At 44.3% G+C, this 11549-nt stretch overlaps 1 protein-coding gene across 1 annotated transcript; it reads right to left on the minus strand.

Moving 5' to 3' along the window:
• Positions 1 to 4523: 4523 nt before the first annotated feature.
• LOC123100325 (uncharacterized) lies at positions 4524 to 6485 on the minus strand. Its single transcript, XM_044522267.1, has 7 exons — positions 6172 to 6485; positions 6034 to 6070; positions 5881 to 5951; positions 5463 to 5557; positions 5188 to 5255; positions 4994 to 5104; positions 4524 to 4907 (listed from the first exon to the last, which is right to left on the minus strand). Exons 1-7 carry the CDS (start codon positions 6365 to 6367, stop codon positions 4763 to 4765), a joined length of 723 nt encoding a protein of 240 aa, XP_044378202.1. The 5' UTR covers positions 6368 to 6485; the 3' UTR covers positions 4524 to 4762.
• Between the last annotated feature and the right edge of the window lie 5064 nt (positions 6486 to 11549).

An 11549-nucleotide genomic window follows, 5' to 3' on the forward strand; every position in this document is an offset into this window, starting at 1 on the left:
ATGCTTTGAATATGAAGAGTATGTTTTGCCCAGCTTGTGGACACATTTAGGGAGTGCGGATTGCTACAAGATAGTGTCCAAACCTCGGTGGAAGGGCAATTAGCAATGTTACTTCATGTCGTGGGTCATAGCTAGAGGTTCAGAGTGATTGACAACAAGTTCATGAGATCTAGTGAAAGAATTTCTTGGTGTTTCAAGCAAGTCTTGTATGCGACTGGGAGCTCGGGAGGAGAGATGATGAACGCACCAGCTAGCCAAACTCATCTGAAATATTCACACGAGCTCTAGATGGTATTCATATTTCAAAGTGAAGAATACTATTAGTTCATGCCGTGGCATGCTTGTATTGTTGTGAGTGAGCCATGTCAATTTTTCCATGCCATCACCACTAGCGGAGCTTAGACAAGGCCGAATGGGCCATGGCCTGCTTAGCTCAGAAGCGTTTTCTCATATTATAGCTATCCCATGGGTCATAAAATGCCATCTAGTAGCAATCCCTCGTATCCTGGCAGTGGCAGAGCCACCTCCCGATGACCCTGGGCAGCTGCTCGGGCTCTGCCCAAAAACTTCGATTAGATTGTAATAGGAGTTGGATAATTAATCACAAGTCTTGGTGGGCAAATGCCCAAATCCCTTTGTATTATGCCCAGGCTCCATGGACGGGCTAGCTCCGCCGCCTGCCCGCCCAACTTTTTGGTGCAAGCTCCGCCGCTGGCCATCACAGTATTGTATTGGCACAATACATGATACTCATGTTACTGCTAGAGTGTTGCGGTCACATGTTGCATCATGCAGTGGTAGAAGCACTACATAAGTCAGAATGTGTTTGTTATTATTGTTGATTTTGATCTCAACTTCACATGTTGTTACTTGGCTAGGAAGGATTAGCCAACGATGGTAACATTATTGCTAACAGCATGGCCCAATCAGATGAGATCAATATCACCGATGGTGCGTTCAACCTACGAGATGTTGGATAAGTGGCGTCCCCTCCTTGGAGGCGTTGGCATGGCCTTTGCCTCCGCCCATATCTAAGCACGAAAGCAAACTCTAGGTCTGATTCTTTGGAATGGATGATGATGCCACGACGTTATTTTTGTTCCTAAAGGCGTCGTCTTGTGTGCTCACGGCGGCCTCGGTGCTAGACTTGTGGTTGTTAGACTCCACGTTGGTCCGGAATGCCTCCCTAGTGAGTGGGTTCACCTGTGTCGTTTGCTTGTTCGGGCCAAGCACCCCTTGTCTATTTTTTCTCTGATTTGGGCATCGTGTTCACGCCATTTTGTGTTCGCGCATGTATCGCACCTCACTGTATTCATTCTCTTTTTTTCTATCAATGAAAATATACACAAATTTTACGTATTTGTTGAAAAAAAAGTACAACTCTATAAAATTTCACCTCTGAAGGTTACGTCCGAGTCTGTACTATGTTCCTCATAAACGAGCTCAGCCGAGATACATCAAAGGGGGATACGTACATTTTTTTCCCTAACAAATAATACTACAAAATTTCATTAACTGGGCTTACGAAACACACTAATGAGTTCTGGATAGGCCCAGCCGCTCAACATGCTAGCGAAAAAGCCCACAACTTCAAACACGTTAACACAGTTGGACAAAGAGGCCGGTGTTTGTTGGGCGCGGCTATGTGCTGCTTGTGAGGCAGGCGCGGTGGTGGACCGTGGGTCATCATGCTGACGTCGCTCGATTGCTTTCTCTTTCTACTTTTATTTATGTTTTAAATGCATAGATTTCGAAACTTACATTTACTTAAGAAATTTGAAACCATGAATTTGAAAAACTGTTAACATATAAAAAAAATTAGCGCAGTTTAAAAAATGTTGATAACTTTTCAAAAATGTTGGTGACAATGAAAAATGGTTCTGTCATTTAAAAAAATTACATTTTTTTTAGAAAATACAATGTAAAAAATATTTGCATAATGTAGAAAAAATTTCGTGCCATTAAGAAAATGTGTATGATATTTTACGGAAATATTCTCTCGTTTCAATAAAAATATCGGTGACATTAAAAGAATATTATACACAATATAAAAAAGTCCGTGTAGGTTAAAAAATGTTATTTTCATTAAAATAATGCACGTAACATTTAAAAACATAATCATGTGTTTCCAAAAAATGTCCATGAAATTTAAAAAATTCTTATACAACTTTAGAAAATGTTTGCATGGCTTAAAAAATGCTTCTCTTTGGAAAATGTTACTGTGTATTTGAAAAAGTATTTATATATGTATTTTAGAAAAATGTACATGATGTATTTGTAAAATTTTCATTATGTATGTGAAAAATGTTTCACATGCGCTCTAAGAAATGTAGTGAACTGAGAAAAAGTAGACATGTGTTAAAAAAGAAAACGTATGAAATCCGACAAAGAAACCAAAAGAAAAGTAATAAAACCAAAGAAACTATAAAGCCAAGAAGATGAACATAGGAAAATCAAAGTATAACAGAGAAAGGAAAAACAATTAGAAAATAAAGAAAACCGAAGTAGAATGAAGAGAAAAAGAAAAATAGTGAAAGCAAATAAAACCAAAGAAGTAAAAAAAGAAAACGAAAAAGGAAAGTAGAAAACCGAAGCAGATCGAACGCACAGCGCGCATCGACAGGGTTCAGAGTCGGACTCGCAGCCCAGCTGCGGAGCACGCACGTACCATAATAGACCGTAGTACATATACACCGCCGTCACAACGAACTCGCAAACACGCTAACGCAGTTCGTCCGCTCCGCTCCGGTGTCCAGACGTCCAGTCCACCCAACGCGGCGCCAAATCGTTCGGTATATCCATGTCCACCATGTCGATGCCGTTCCGCTTGCCCGCCGCTTCCTTCCGGCCCCCGACCCTGCAGGAACCATCGTACGCCGCCGACTCCGCCTCCCGGCGCCCCGGCTCCCCCGACTGGGTTTTACTGCAGCAACTGTCGTACATCTCCGACCGCCGGAACGCCACCACCGCCGAGTCCAAGACGAGTGACGGCCAGGCCGTAGCGCTGTCCTTCTGGCTCGTGGATCCGCCAGGCGTCTCCTACTTCACCGTCCACTGCCCCGGCCTCAAGGAGGACGACGATGATGATCACTCCTACACACACTACGAGGCCTCGGTCATCTGCGCCGAGGGCGCCCTCGTTCTCTTCAGCGTAACTTTAAGCTCCGCTTGGAATAGCCGCTACGAGTATTTTGTCTACCGAGCTGGCCCTGGGAAGCCATCGCTGGACCTACTTCCGGACCCCAACATTCGAGGCTTCGTAGCCGAGGAGTTCGGCCTCTTGCCCTGCGGCGACGCCCACGGCGGGCACTACGCCGTGGCCTATCTCAACTGGGTTCCCAACGCCGGTGATGATCCATGGCAGTTCGACGCCCACGTCTTCTCGTCGGAGACGCGGGCGTGGACCGCTAGGCGAGCCTCCCAGAGCCTATCGGAGTCTGACAAGCTATTGCTGGGTGACCACGACACCGGCAAGCAGATCACCGTGGGAGCAGGCTCGCTGGGCTGGGTTGATATCATCCGCGGCATCCTCCTGGTTGCCAACCTGTTCGACGAGCATCCCGTGATCCAGTACATCCCATTGCCTGAGCCAAGGGTTCGCACCACCGACGAGGACGGTGGCATTTTCTACTGCGCAGATCTCCCCGAGTATATCCGCGATGTCACCTGCTGCGACGGCCTGATCAAGCTCGTCGACATCGACTTCTACGGCGGCGATGGTGGGAGCGATGAAGGCTGGATAGCCACCACGTTTACCAGGATGGTGTCTTGGGACGATTGGCGCCGGAGCTTCACGGTCGACGCCGCCGACATCTCGGTTGACCCGAGCTATCGGGCTTTGCTGCCTGACCTGTGGAACGACAAGGCCAAGCAACTGGACCTGAAGAAGCTTGCTTACTACGGCCCAACCCTGAGCACGCAGGATGATGACTTCGTCTACATGATGGCTAGGGTGAACGATGAAGACGACAAGGCCTGCGTCATCGCTGTTGACATGAAACGTGCGGCTGTGGAGGCAGTGGCGCCGTTCTCCGACCAAGGACGCCGCGGCATCACAACGTACTCCATGCGCCTTCCCCAAGTACATCGACACGACGACGGACGACAGACCGGTGATTCTTCCTTCTTTCACATGTGGTTACTCAGGAATTCTATGCCTCCTGCTCTTGGTTTCTCTGCTGGTTAATGTGTGCTTAATTTTGAGAATGTTTATGTGTTGACGCAAATGACAGTGGGCTTTTTCGTGTTTATTATCTGTTGGTCAAACCGCGCGATTATCTCCTGCTGCAGATATATGGTCTTTGTAAATTAAATGTTTTGACCAGATTTTTTTATAGTTGACCCTATGGCATGTAACCTTCTTCTGAGATCCACTTACGTATTGTCCATTGCAAGTAAATGCTTGGAGTTTGAGAATGCAAGTTACACCAGGTGCAGATCACTAGTGCACTGTTGTGCAGTGTCATCTCTACGTTTCAATATTTGGGTGATGGTTTCAGGTTTCAGACTAGGAGCCTATACAGTTCTCTGAAATTACGATTATGCTCAAACTTCCCTTTAATTTGTACAGACAGTCAGGTATAAAACATTAGAAAAACGGTGTTCTGATGTACAGTTTACTACAGTGAAAAGTAATAATACTATTCTCTAGAAGGACTGCCGCAGGTACGTATTCTGCTACGAACTTGGTTCTACTTTGCAATACAATCATACTGAAGGAACTCAACAACACAAGATGTGTTAACTTGAACAAGATTCAGCATTAAAGAATGTCCTGCAGCTGTTTCAGGCTGGGGTCCAACTCTGCGCCATTACCCTCTTCATAATAACCATCTGAAGGGGTCCTGTATGCATCAGCAATTGCCTTTCCTTTATCCATAACGGCTGATGGCACGGTTTGCAGGAGGCTGAAATGATACGAATACAGAGAAGTATGAGTAAAGACTCCTTTTGATTTTAAGATGGATAAAGATTTTGTATTATTTGGTAATACTTGTCTAGTGCTCCAAGGGCTACAGCGATTTTGCTCCTCATGACTTCAACAGATGCTGACGAGTCTTTTCGTGAAGCCTTTAGTAGCAGCGAGTCGAGATCTTCCAACGCTCTAGGAAACAGCATGCATAACAGCTCATAAGCTCCAATACATTCGGCAAACAAGTATGTACTTCTAAAAAGGGTGTCATATACCGTAAGCATTCATCCACTGCATCAGAGGCAGTTTTGCCTTGGCCATTACTGGAAGCATATTGTGCCACCTACATTAAGTTTACGACACAGTTTCAGTATGCATAGCTAGAAAAAAAGGAATCATAATTATGAAATATGGATACTCTATAATGCTATGGCCTAAGAATAATTTCAAGACCCTAGGACACCTGAAGCTTGAGAAGTAGAAGGGCTAGCTAGTCATAAAACATGAATGCACTAGTAATGTACTAACATTCACCAAATCATTGACTTACTGCCCGAATATTGATGCGTAGAGATGATGCTGGACCAGAACGAAGCAATGATCTACTCTCATCAAACCTTGGCTTCTCGAATTCCAAGGATTTCTCTGTATGAATAGCATATAAAGGTTAAAACCATCTGACAAAGGTAGAATCTAAGATAATTGAGTCGTAGCACATTTCCACTGGAAGAAGCACATCATAATTGAATAATGTATGGTAGAGCTGCAAAAGAACTTTGAACAAAACTGTACATTTCACACTGATTCTGGACGATTGCATATGAAGAACCCAGCTGCTAATGGTTGCTCAAACAGTCATGCATTTGCAATTGGAATAACTTTCTTGCACATGTTCAATCAGGACAGCCAGCGTGTCGATCAAGTCGGTGCTTTGGGTACCAAGTTTATCAACGGTAAATCAGCCTCACCTAGATCCCTGAACTGGTCTTGGGTCAGCAGCACAGCCGGGACGTACGTCTCCAATGGCTCCAGCTTCTTCCTAGCAGCAGCCATTGAAGGTCAGCACGAAGCCACAAGGTGGTGTTAATAACGCAAAGAAAAATAGAGACACGGATTAGTACTTCTTGACGTAGTTGTCGAACGGACTGGCTTCAGCCCCTGCAACACCCGTGACACGGCAAATTTCACTCACATCGCACACAGCTCGCCCAAAACACACAGGCGAGCTGCCCATTGAAATATTGTAGTAGCATGCTTACGGCCGGCGGTAGTGGCGAGCCAGGCGGCGACGCCGGCGAGGGAGACGGCGCGGCGGCCGAGGCCGAGGCCGACGGAAGGCGACGGGGCGAAGGCGGCCGTGACGCGGCAGCATCGGCGCCGGCCGCGGGGCGGCGCCATGGTGGGGCAGGGCTGCGCCCCGGCGGAGGTGACGGGGAGGAGCGAGGCGGAGGGCATTTTTGGGGGGAGGGAGCTCTCGGCGGGGTTCGGAACTGGGGAGAGCTCTTTGCTGGCTGCCGCGACGCGAGACGGGGGAGGGAGGGATGCGGCTGTGGTTGGCTCGGCGTGGCAACGGGCGGGGCCGGCTACGAACAAATCGTTCGGGTCGGGTCGGGCCGGGCAACAGGTCGACGCACTCGGTGGTCTTGCACGTTACGTGGGCTATCCGTTGCCACTACCCCCCTTGTACGTGGCCTCTGCCCTGTTCTGGTTACGGATACGGTGTGAGTGCAACGTCGTCCGAAAAGGCATGGGAACCGATAGGGAGTTTTTGTTTGAGCATTTGCTATTCCTATACGTACTGGTTTTACAAAGATCCTACGCACTAGTTCAAAGCGCTGGCGGTTATTTTCTGGTTTTTCTCATAACGGTTAGTGCCTCTCTTATACAGATAAAGTTTTCGTAGAAGTTGTGCGTAGGAATAGCAATTTTGTTTTTGTTTAAGCTGTAATTTCGTAGAAGCGACAAAATTCGAGGGTTTGGGTTGCTTTCATGAGGTCCGTCCGCTAGGCATTTCGCCAAACATTTTCAAGGCGCCCGGAAGGAAATGTCGCTCCATGCAAAATGCGTTACAACAGTATACAAATGCAGTCAGGGGTGAAATTGGGTTGGATCTGAACGGAATCGTAAGGGGAACCAATGTGCAATATTGTTCTTTTCGAAATCGTGAGTCGGACCAATGCGGCAGATTGGAATACAGATTATTTCGAATCTCAACATGATATGATCTCTACTCTTATAAAAAAAAATAAAGTTGGTGATGATGGTGTGCCTGCCATCCTGCAATATAGGCCGCCCGATTTATATCTGACGGATAGGAAGGAAACTATGGCAATTTTGCAAAAAGATACCTACACCACTCTTCACATTTGTAAATAAGGTCTTCCCTCGTTCATCCTTTTCTCTCACAAGATAAACTATTCATACAAATGCATCTTCATTTTACGTGCAAGCATGGGCATCTTGCTAGTAATGGATAGAAACGTGCATGTACTACATGCACGTACGACGAGTATTAGTACTTAGATGCAGTTCTTGGTGAGGTTGCTCACCCGGGCATAGCCGCGGCGCGGATTCCTTTCTATGTGGTCCTAATGAGCAAACTTTTAATTTGTGTGTTGTGTTCAGTTTTATACAAGGACCCCATCCTCAAGTAAATTGGGTACCTTGATTATTTTAATTGTATGTTCTGTTCTAGGTGCCCGAAAACAATCTTGTATCCCTTCTTCAATTGCTCCGGCCTCCATGTGCTTTCTCCTCCTTGCTCCCCTCCCGAGGCTAAGTCTTCGAAGCACATCAATATCTTTCTTCCGTGGGTCATTTGGAAAACCATGAATTGTGTACTCTTCGACGATGCTCGGTCTTAAGATTTAGAGGTGTGCCGTATGATGAATGACCATTTCATTTGTAAATGGCGGCACTATGTGGTGTTTGTGATGTCAAGCAACATCACAGAAGTTTGGTTTAGTTACACGAACACACGTGTGTTTATCTGTACTTTGTCCACATGTATGCACATACAACCTTTTTTTGCAAGTAGTATGCACATATAACTTTAACATCACTTGTTTCGACTCCTAGTATGCTACTTGTGCTTGTGTTCCGTCAGAGCCTTGTCTCATGTTGATTGCAACCCTCTTTCCATAGTGGTGTGTGTATCACCCCTTGCCCTACTATATCTCCTAAACTGTGCGCTCACATGATTGGTGCAAAAAGTTTATTTTGCTCAATACAATGTTTAGGGGAGCGGTCACCCCATTGCCCGATAGGAAAACACGACACATAGCAAGTTGCATACACATGAGATGATTGGTTGTTGAATTTGTTGGATCAACACACTATTGAGGTGCGGGATATGATCATCATGTTACTATGGAGGATTTGACACTTGCGGAATGAACTATCGCATGGAAAAGAAATTCCTCCGGTAGAGACGTCTAAAACATTTTTCTGCAGCTATCTATGTTCTGTTCGCAATGTTGCTCATTTTGCAAGAGAACAAATTATTAAAGGCAAATCCCCACTGGAGGGTGCGCTGCAGCCAGAGATGATCAAGTTACGGCCGCCGGAACCACCATGGCAGCCACCGTCAGTAGCTGGCCTTGTCGGCCTTGTCGGTGGATGGCTCTTATCTGGCGAAGGATGGCTCAGCAGGTGCAAGCATGATCCTGCATGATAATGTGGGCTCTCTCATTTTCTCGTTATGCCAACTATTGTTCATTTGCCACAATGCCCTCGAGGCAGAAATTCAAGCTATAAGAATCGCTATGTCTCTAAACTTCCGGTCTTAGTGCAATAGGACTCGGTGGTAGCCTCTCTACAATAATGAATGCCTCGCTCGATAAATCGCCTAATGGTCAGTTGGTCAAGGAAATCAAGAACTATATGTTGCAGAGGGAGTTCAAATCCGTGAAGTTCCTGAGATCATAGAACATGGTTTCACATTGTCTCGCCCATTATGCTCGTACGGCTCGTAAACCGCGTGGTGGTTACTACAGCCTACCCCCTTCATTCCTAGTCTTATTTTAGCGGGCTATAATCTTGTTATTTGAAATAAAATGTGCTTTTACCCCGCAAAAAAGTACGACTAATAGTGTTAGTAACTCTAGCACCGATGGGCCTGAAGCCCACAAGAAGACCATGCCCAAGACAGATGCAACCCGATGCACCAGCTGGCGCACACGCTGACACGCAAGCCCTGCCAGCTAGTCTCTAGTGATGAGTGGGTGACGTTGGCTGAGTATAAGAAGGAACCGATGCCGAAGGAGTGAATCATCGAGATCAATCAGGACGGAGCTACCTACTCCCATCTTGGCTCTCAACCCCCCTCTTGCTTCTTCCATTTCCGCACACTTGTGTGTGTATCCGGTTGTAACCAGACCTGTAGCTACTCAGAATTCCCCTAAGCAATACAACTGTGAGAGAGAGAGAGAGAGAGAGAGGATTCCTAGTAGCTAACATATAGTTTGTAAGTTGCGGCTGGCCGAGAATCGAGTGCCAATGTTCAAAGATATTCTGTCGTGATATTTTCTCATGGATTCTTAGTTGTTAATATAACCAAGTAATTCTTTTCTTTTGCCTCTTTGGGAAAACATGCTTTCTTTTCTTACACATGATCAAAAGGTGATATTCCTTTTGGTTGAAAAGTTTTTGTGTGGTGAATTAGCAATGAAAAATGTATCTGAAACCAAAGCAATAAAACAGGTAGAGGTTTATTTGAGAAGTCAAGTTGCAGGATTGAAAAATCCAGCACAATCGTCTTCCCAAAACTAAAAAACAAAGCTAGCATAACCACAAAGGGCCCAAACCTAGAGGGTTACCGTGAAATGTTTGAGCTAGGCTGTAAACACTTCAAGAACAAATTCAATTTGTAGGTGACCAAATATTAAACAATTGAGCAAATATTATCTTTGTTCGAGCTATTTTCTTTTCTTTTCTAAACCAAGTTGCAAAAAATTGTCTGCCAAATCAAAGCTATAATAAAGATGTAGAAGGCAACATGACAAAGCCTGCACAATCCCTGTGCTGAGCGAGAAAAAATGAGCATACAAATCAAGCACAAATGTACCACAAAAAATATCTCAAGCCTCTTTGTAACCATGGACATTATCAAATTCCCTTTAACCATAGCTTTTTGCAGCTTTTTGCAGCTTTTGGCAGCCCCACCTATCCCACCTCTCATGACTTATCTTTTGACTTTCTAATTTGAATCTATTATATCTTTTGAATCGAAAGTCCGATTCTTTTTTGTTTGCACAATTATTGTGTTCCTTGCGACAAGGGCTTTGTAACAACATCACTCTTGAATAACTCATGACAAGTTCTAAAACCATCACAAAGTTTCAACTATTAAAATATGGTAAAGACGAACAATAATTTCAACAAGTTTCGGATACTAAAATCTAAAGTCTGCACCAGCACCCTTAGCCCTAAAACTTAAGCCCGCCAAGTTTTAACTATTAAAGCTTGATAAAACGAAGGATAAATTCAACAAGTTTCAAGTACTAAATATGAAACCCTGCACTCTGTTTTTTAGGGATCAAACCCTGCACTCTAAACTCGAAGCCCTAAACTCTAAGCCCTAGAACCTAAACCTAAAAGCAAATGGATCTTTGTAAATGTTGATGAAAGTTGGTAAAAACTTAATATTACGACAATTAAGTTTTACTGTTTGAAACTTGGTAAAAATTTAAATGTTGTCAAATTATAATCAAGAGTGGTCTTATTTGAAAGTCCTCGTCGCATGGAACATGAATATGCAAATGAAGCATAAACTGGAATTTCGGTTCAGAAGATAAATAGATATAAATTTGAAAGTGGAAAGAAATGCATGAGAGCTGGGATGGGTGGAGTGGCCAAAACTGCTATGCATGGACCCCATGAACATAAACTAAATACTAGTCACATATACGAGTTTACGAATCACGAAGCAATCGTGTGGCCAACTCAGTCGGTTCCCCTGGGAATTTCTGACTCACACGAGCGTCGTAAAGTTTGTTTAGGTGTGCGGTCACCCCATTGTCCGATAAGAAACATGACACATCGATAAATGGTGTTAATCTTGGGCTTTAGAACAGGCTATGGAGGGATGATAGTTTGTATTTCGCGGTTGGTGATTGGTCCCACAATTGAGTGCCAATGTTCAAAGAGATTCTGGTGTGATATTATCGATTCTTAGTTGTTAATATAAACAACCACTTCTTTTCTTTTGCCTCTCTCGAAAAAAATGCTTTCTTACACAAGATCAAAAGGTGATATTCTTTTCGGTTGGAAAGTTTTTGTGTATTGAATTAGCGATGAAAAATGTATCCGAAATCAAAGCAATAAAAGAGGTAGAAGTTTATTGGAGAAATCAAGTTGTAGGATTGACAAATCCAGCACAATCCTCTTCTCGAAACTAAAAAACAAAGCCAACATAACCACAAAGGGATCAAACCAGGCGGGTTACCGAGAAATGTTTGAGCAAGACCGTAAACACTTCAAGAACTATTCAATTTGTAGGTGACCAAATCTTAAACATGTTGACCAAATATTATCTTTGCTCGAACTGTTTTTTCTTTCTTTTCTAAACCGAGTTGCGATGTGTTTTAGTGAGGAATTAATGATGAAAAAATATATACAAATCCAGCACAAATGGACA

The sequence above is a fragment of the Triticum aestivum genome, chromosome 4D, assembly GCF_018294505.1.
Source record: "Triticum aestivum cultivar Chinese Spring chromosome 4D, IWGSC CS RefSeq v2.1, whole genome shotgun sequence".
NCBI classification, from domain to species: Eukaryota; Viridiplantae; Streptophyta; class Magnoliopsida; order Poales; family Poaceae; genus Triticum; species Triticum aestivum.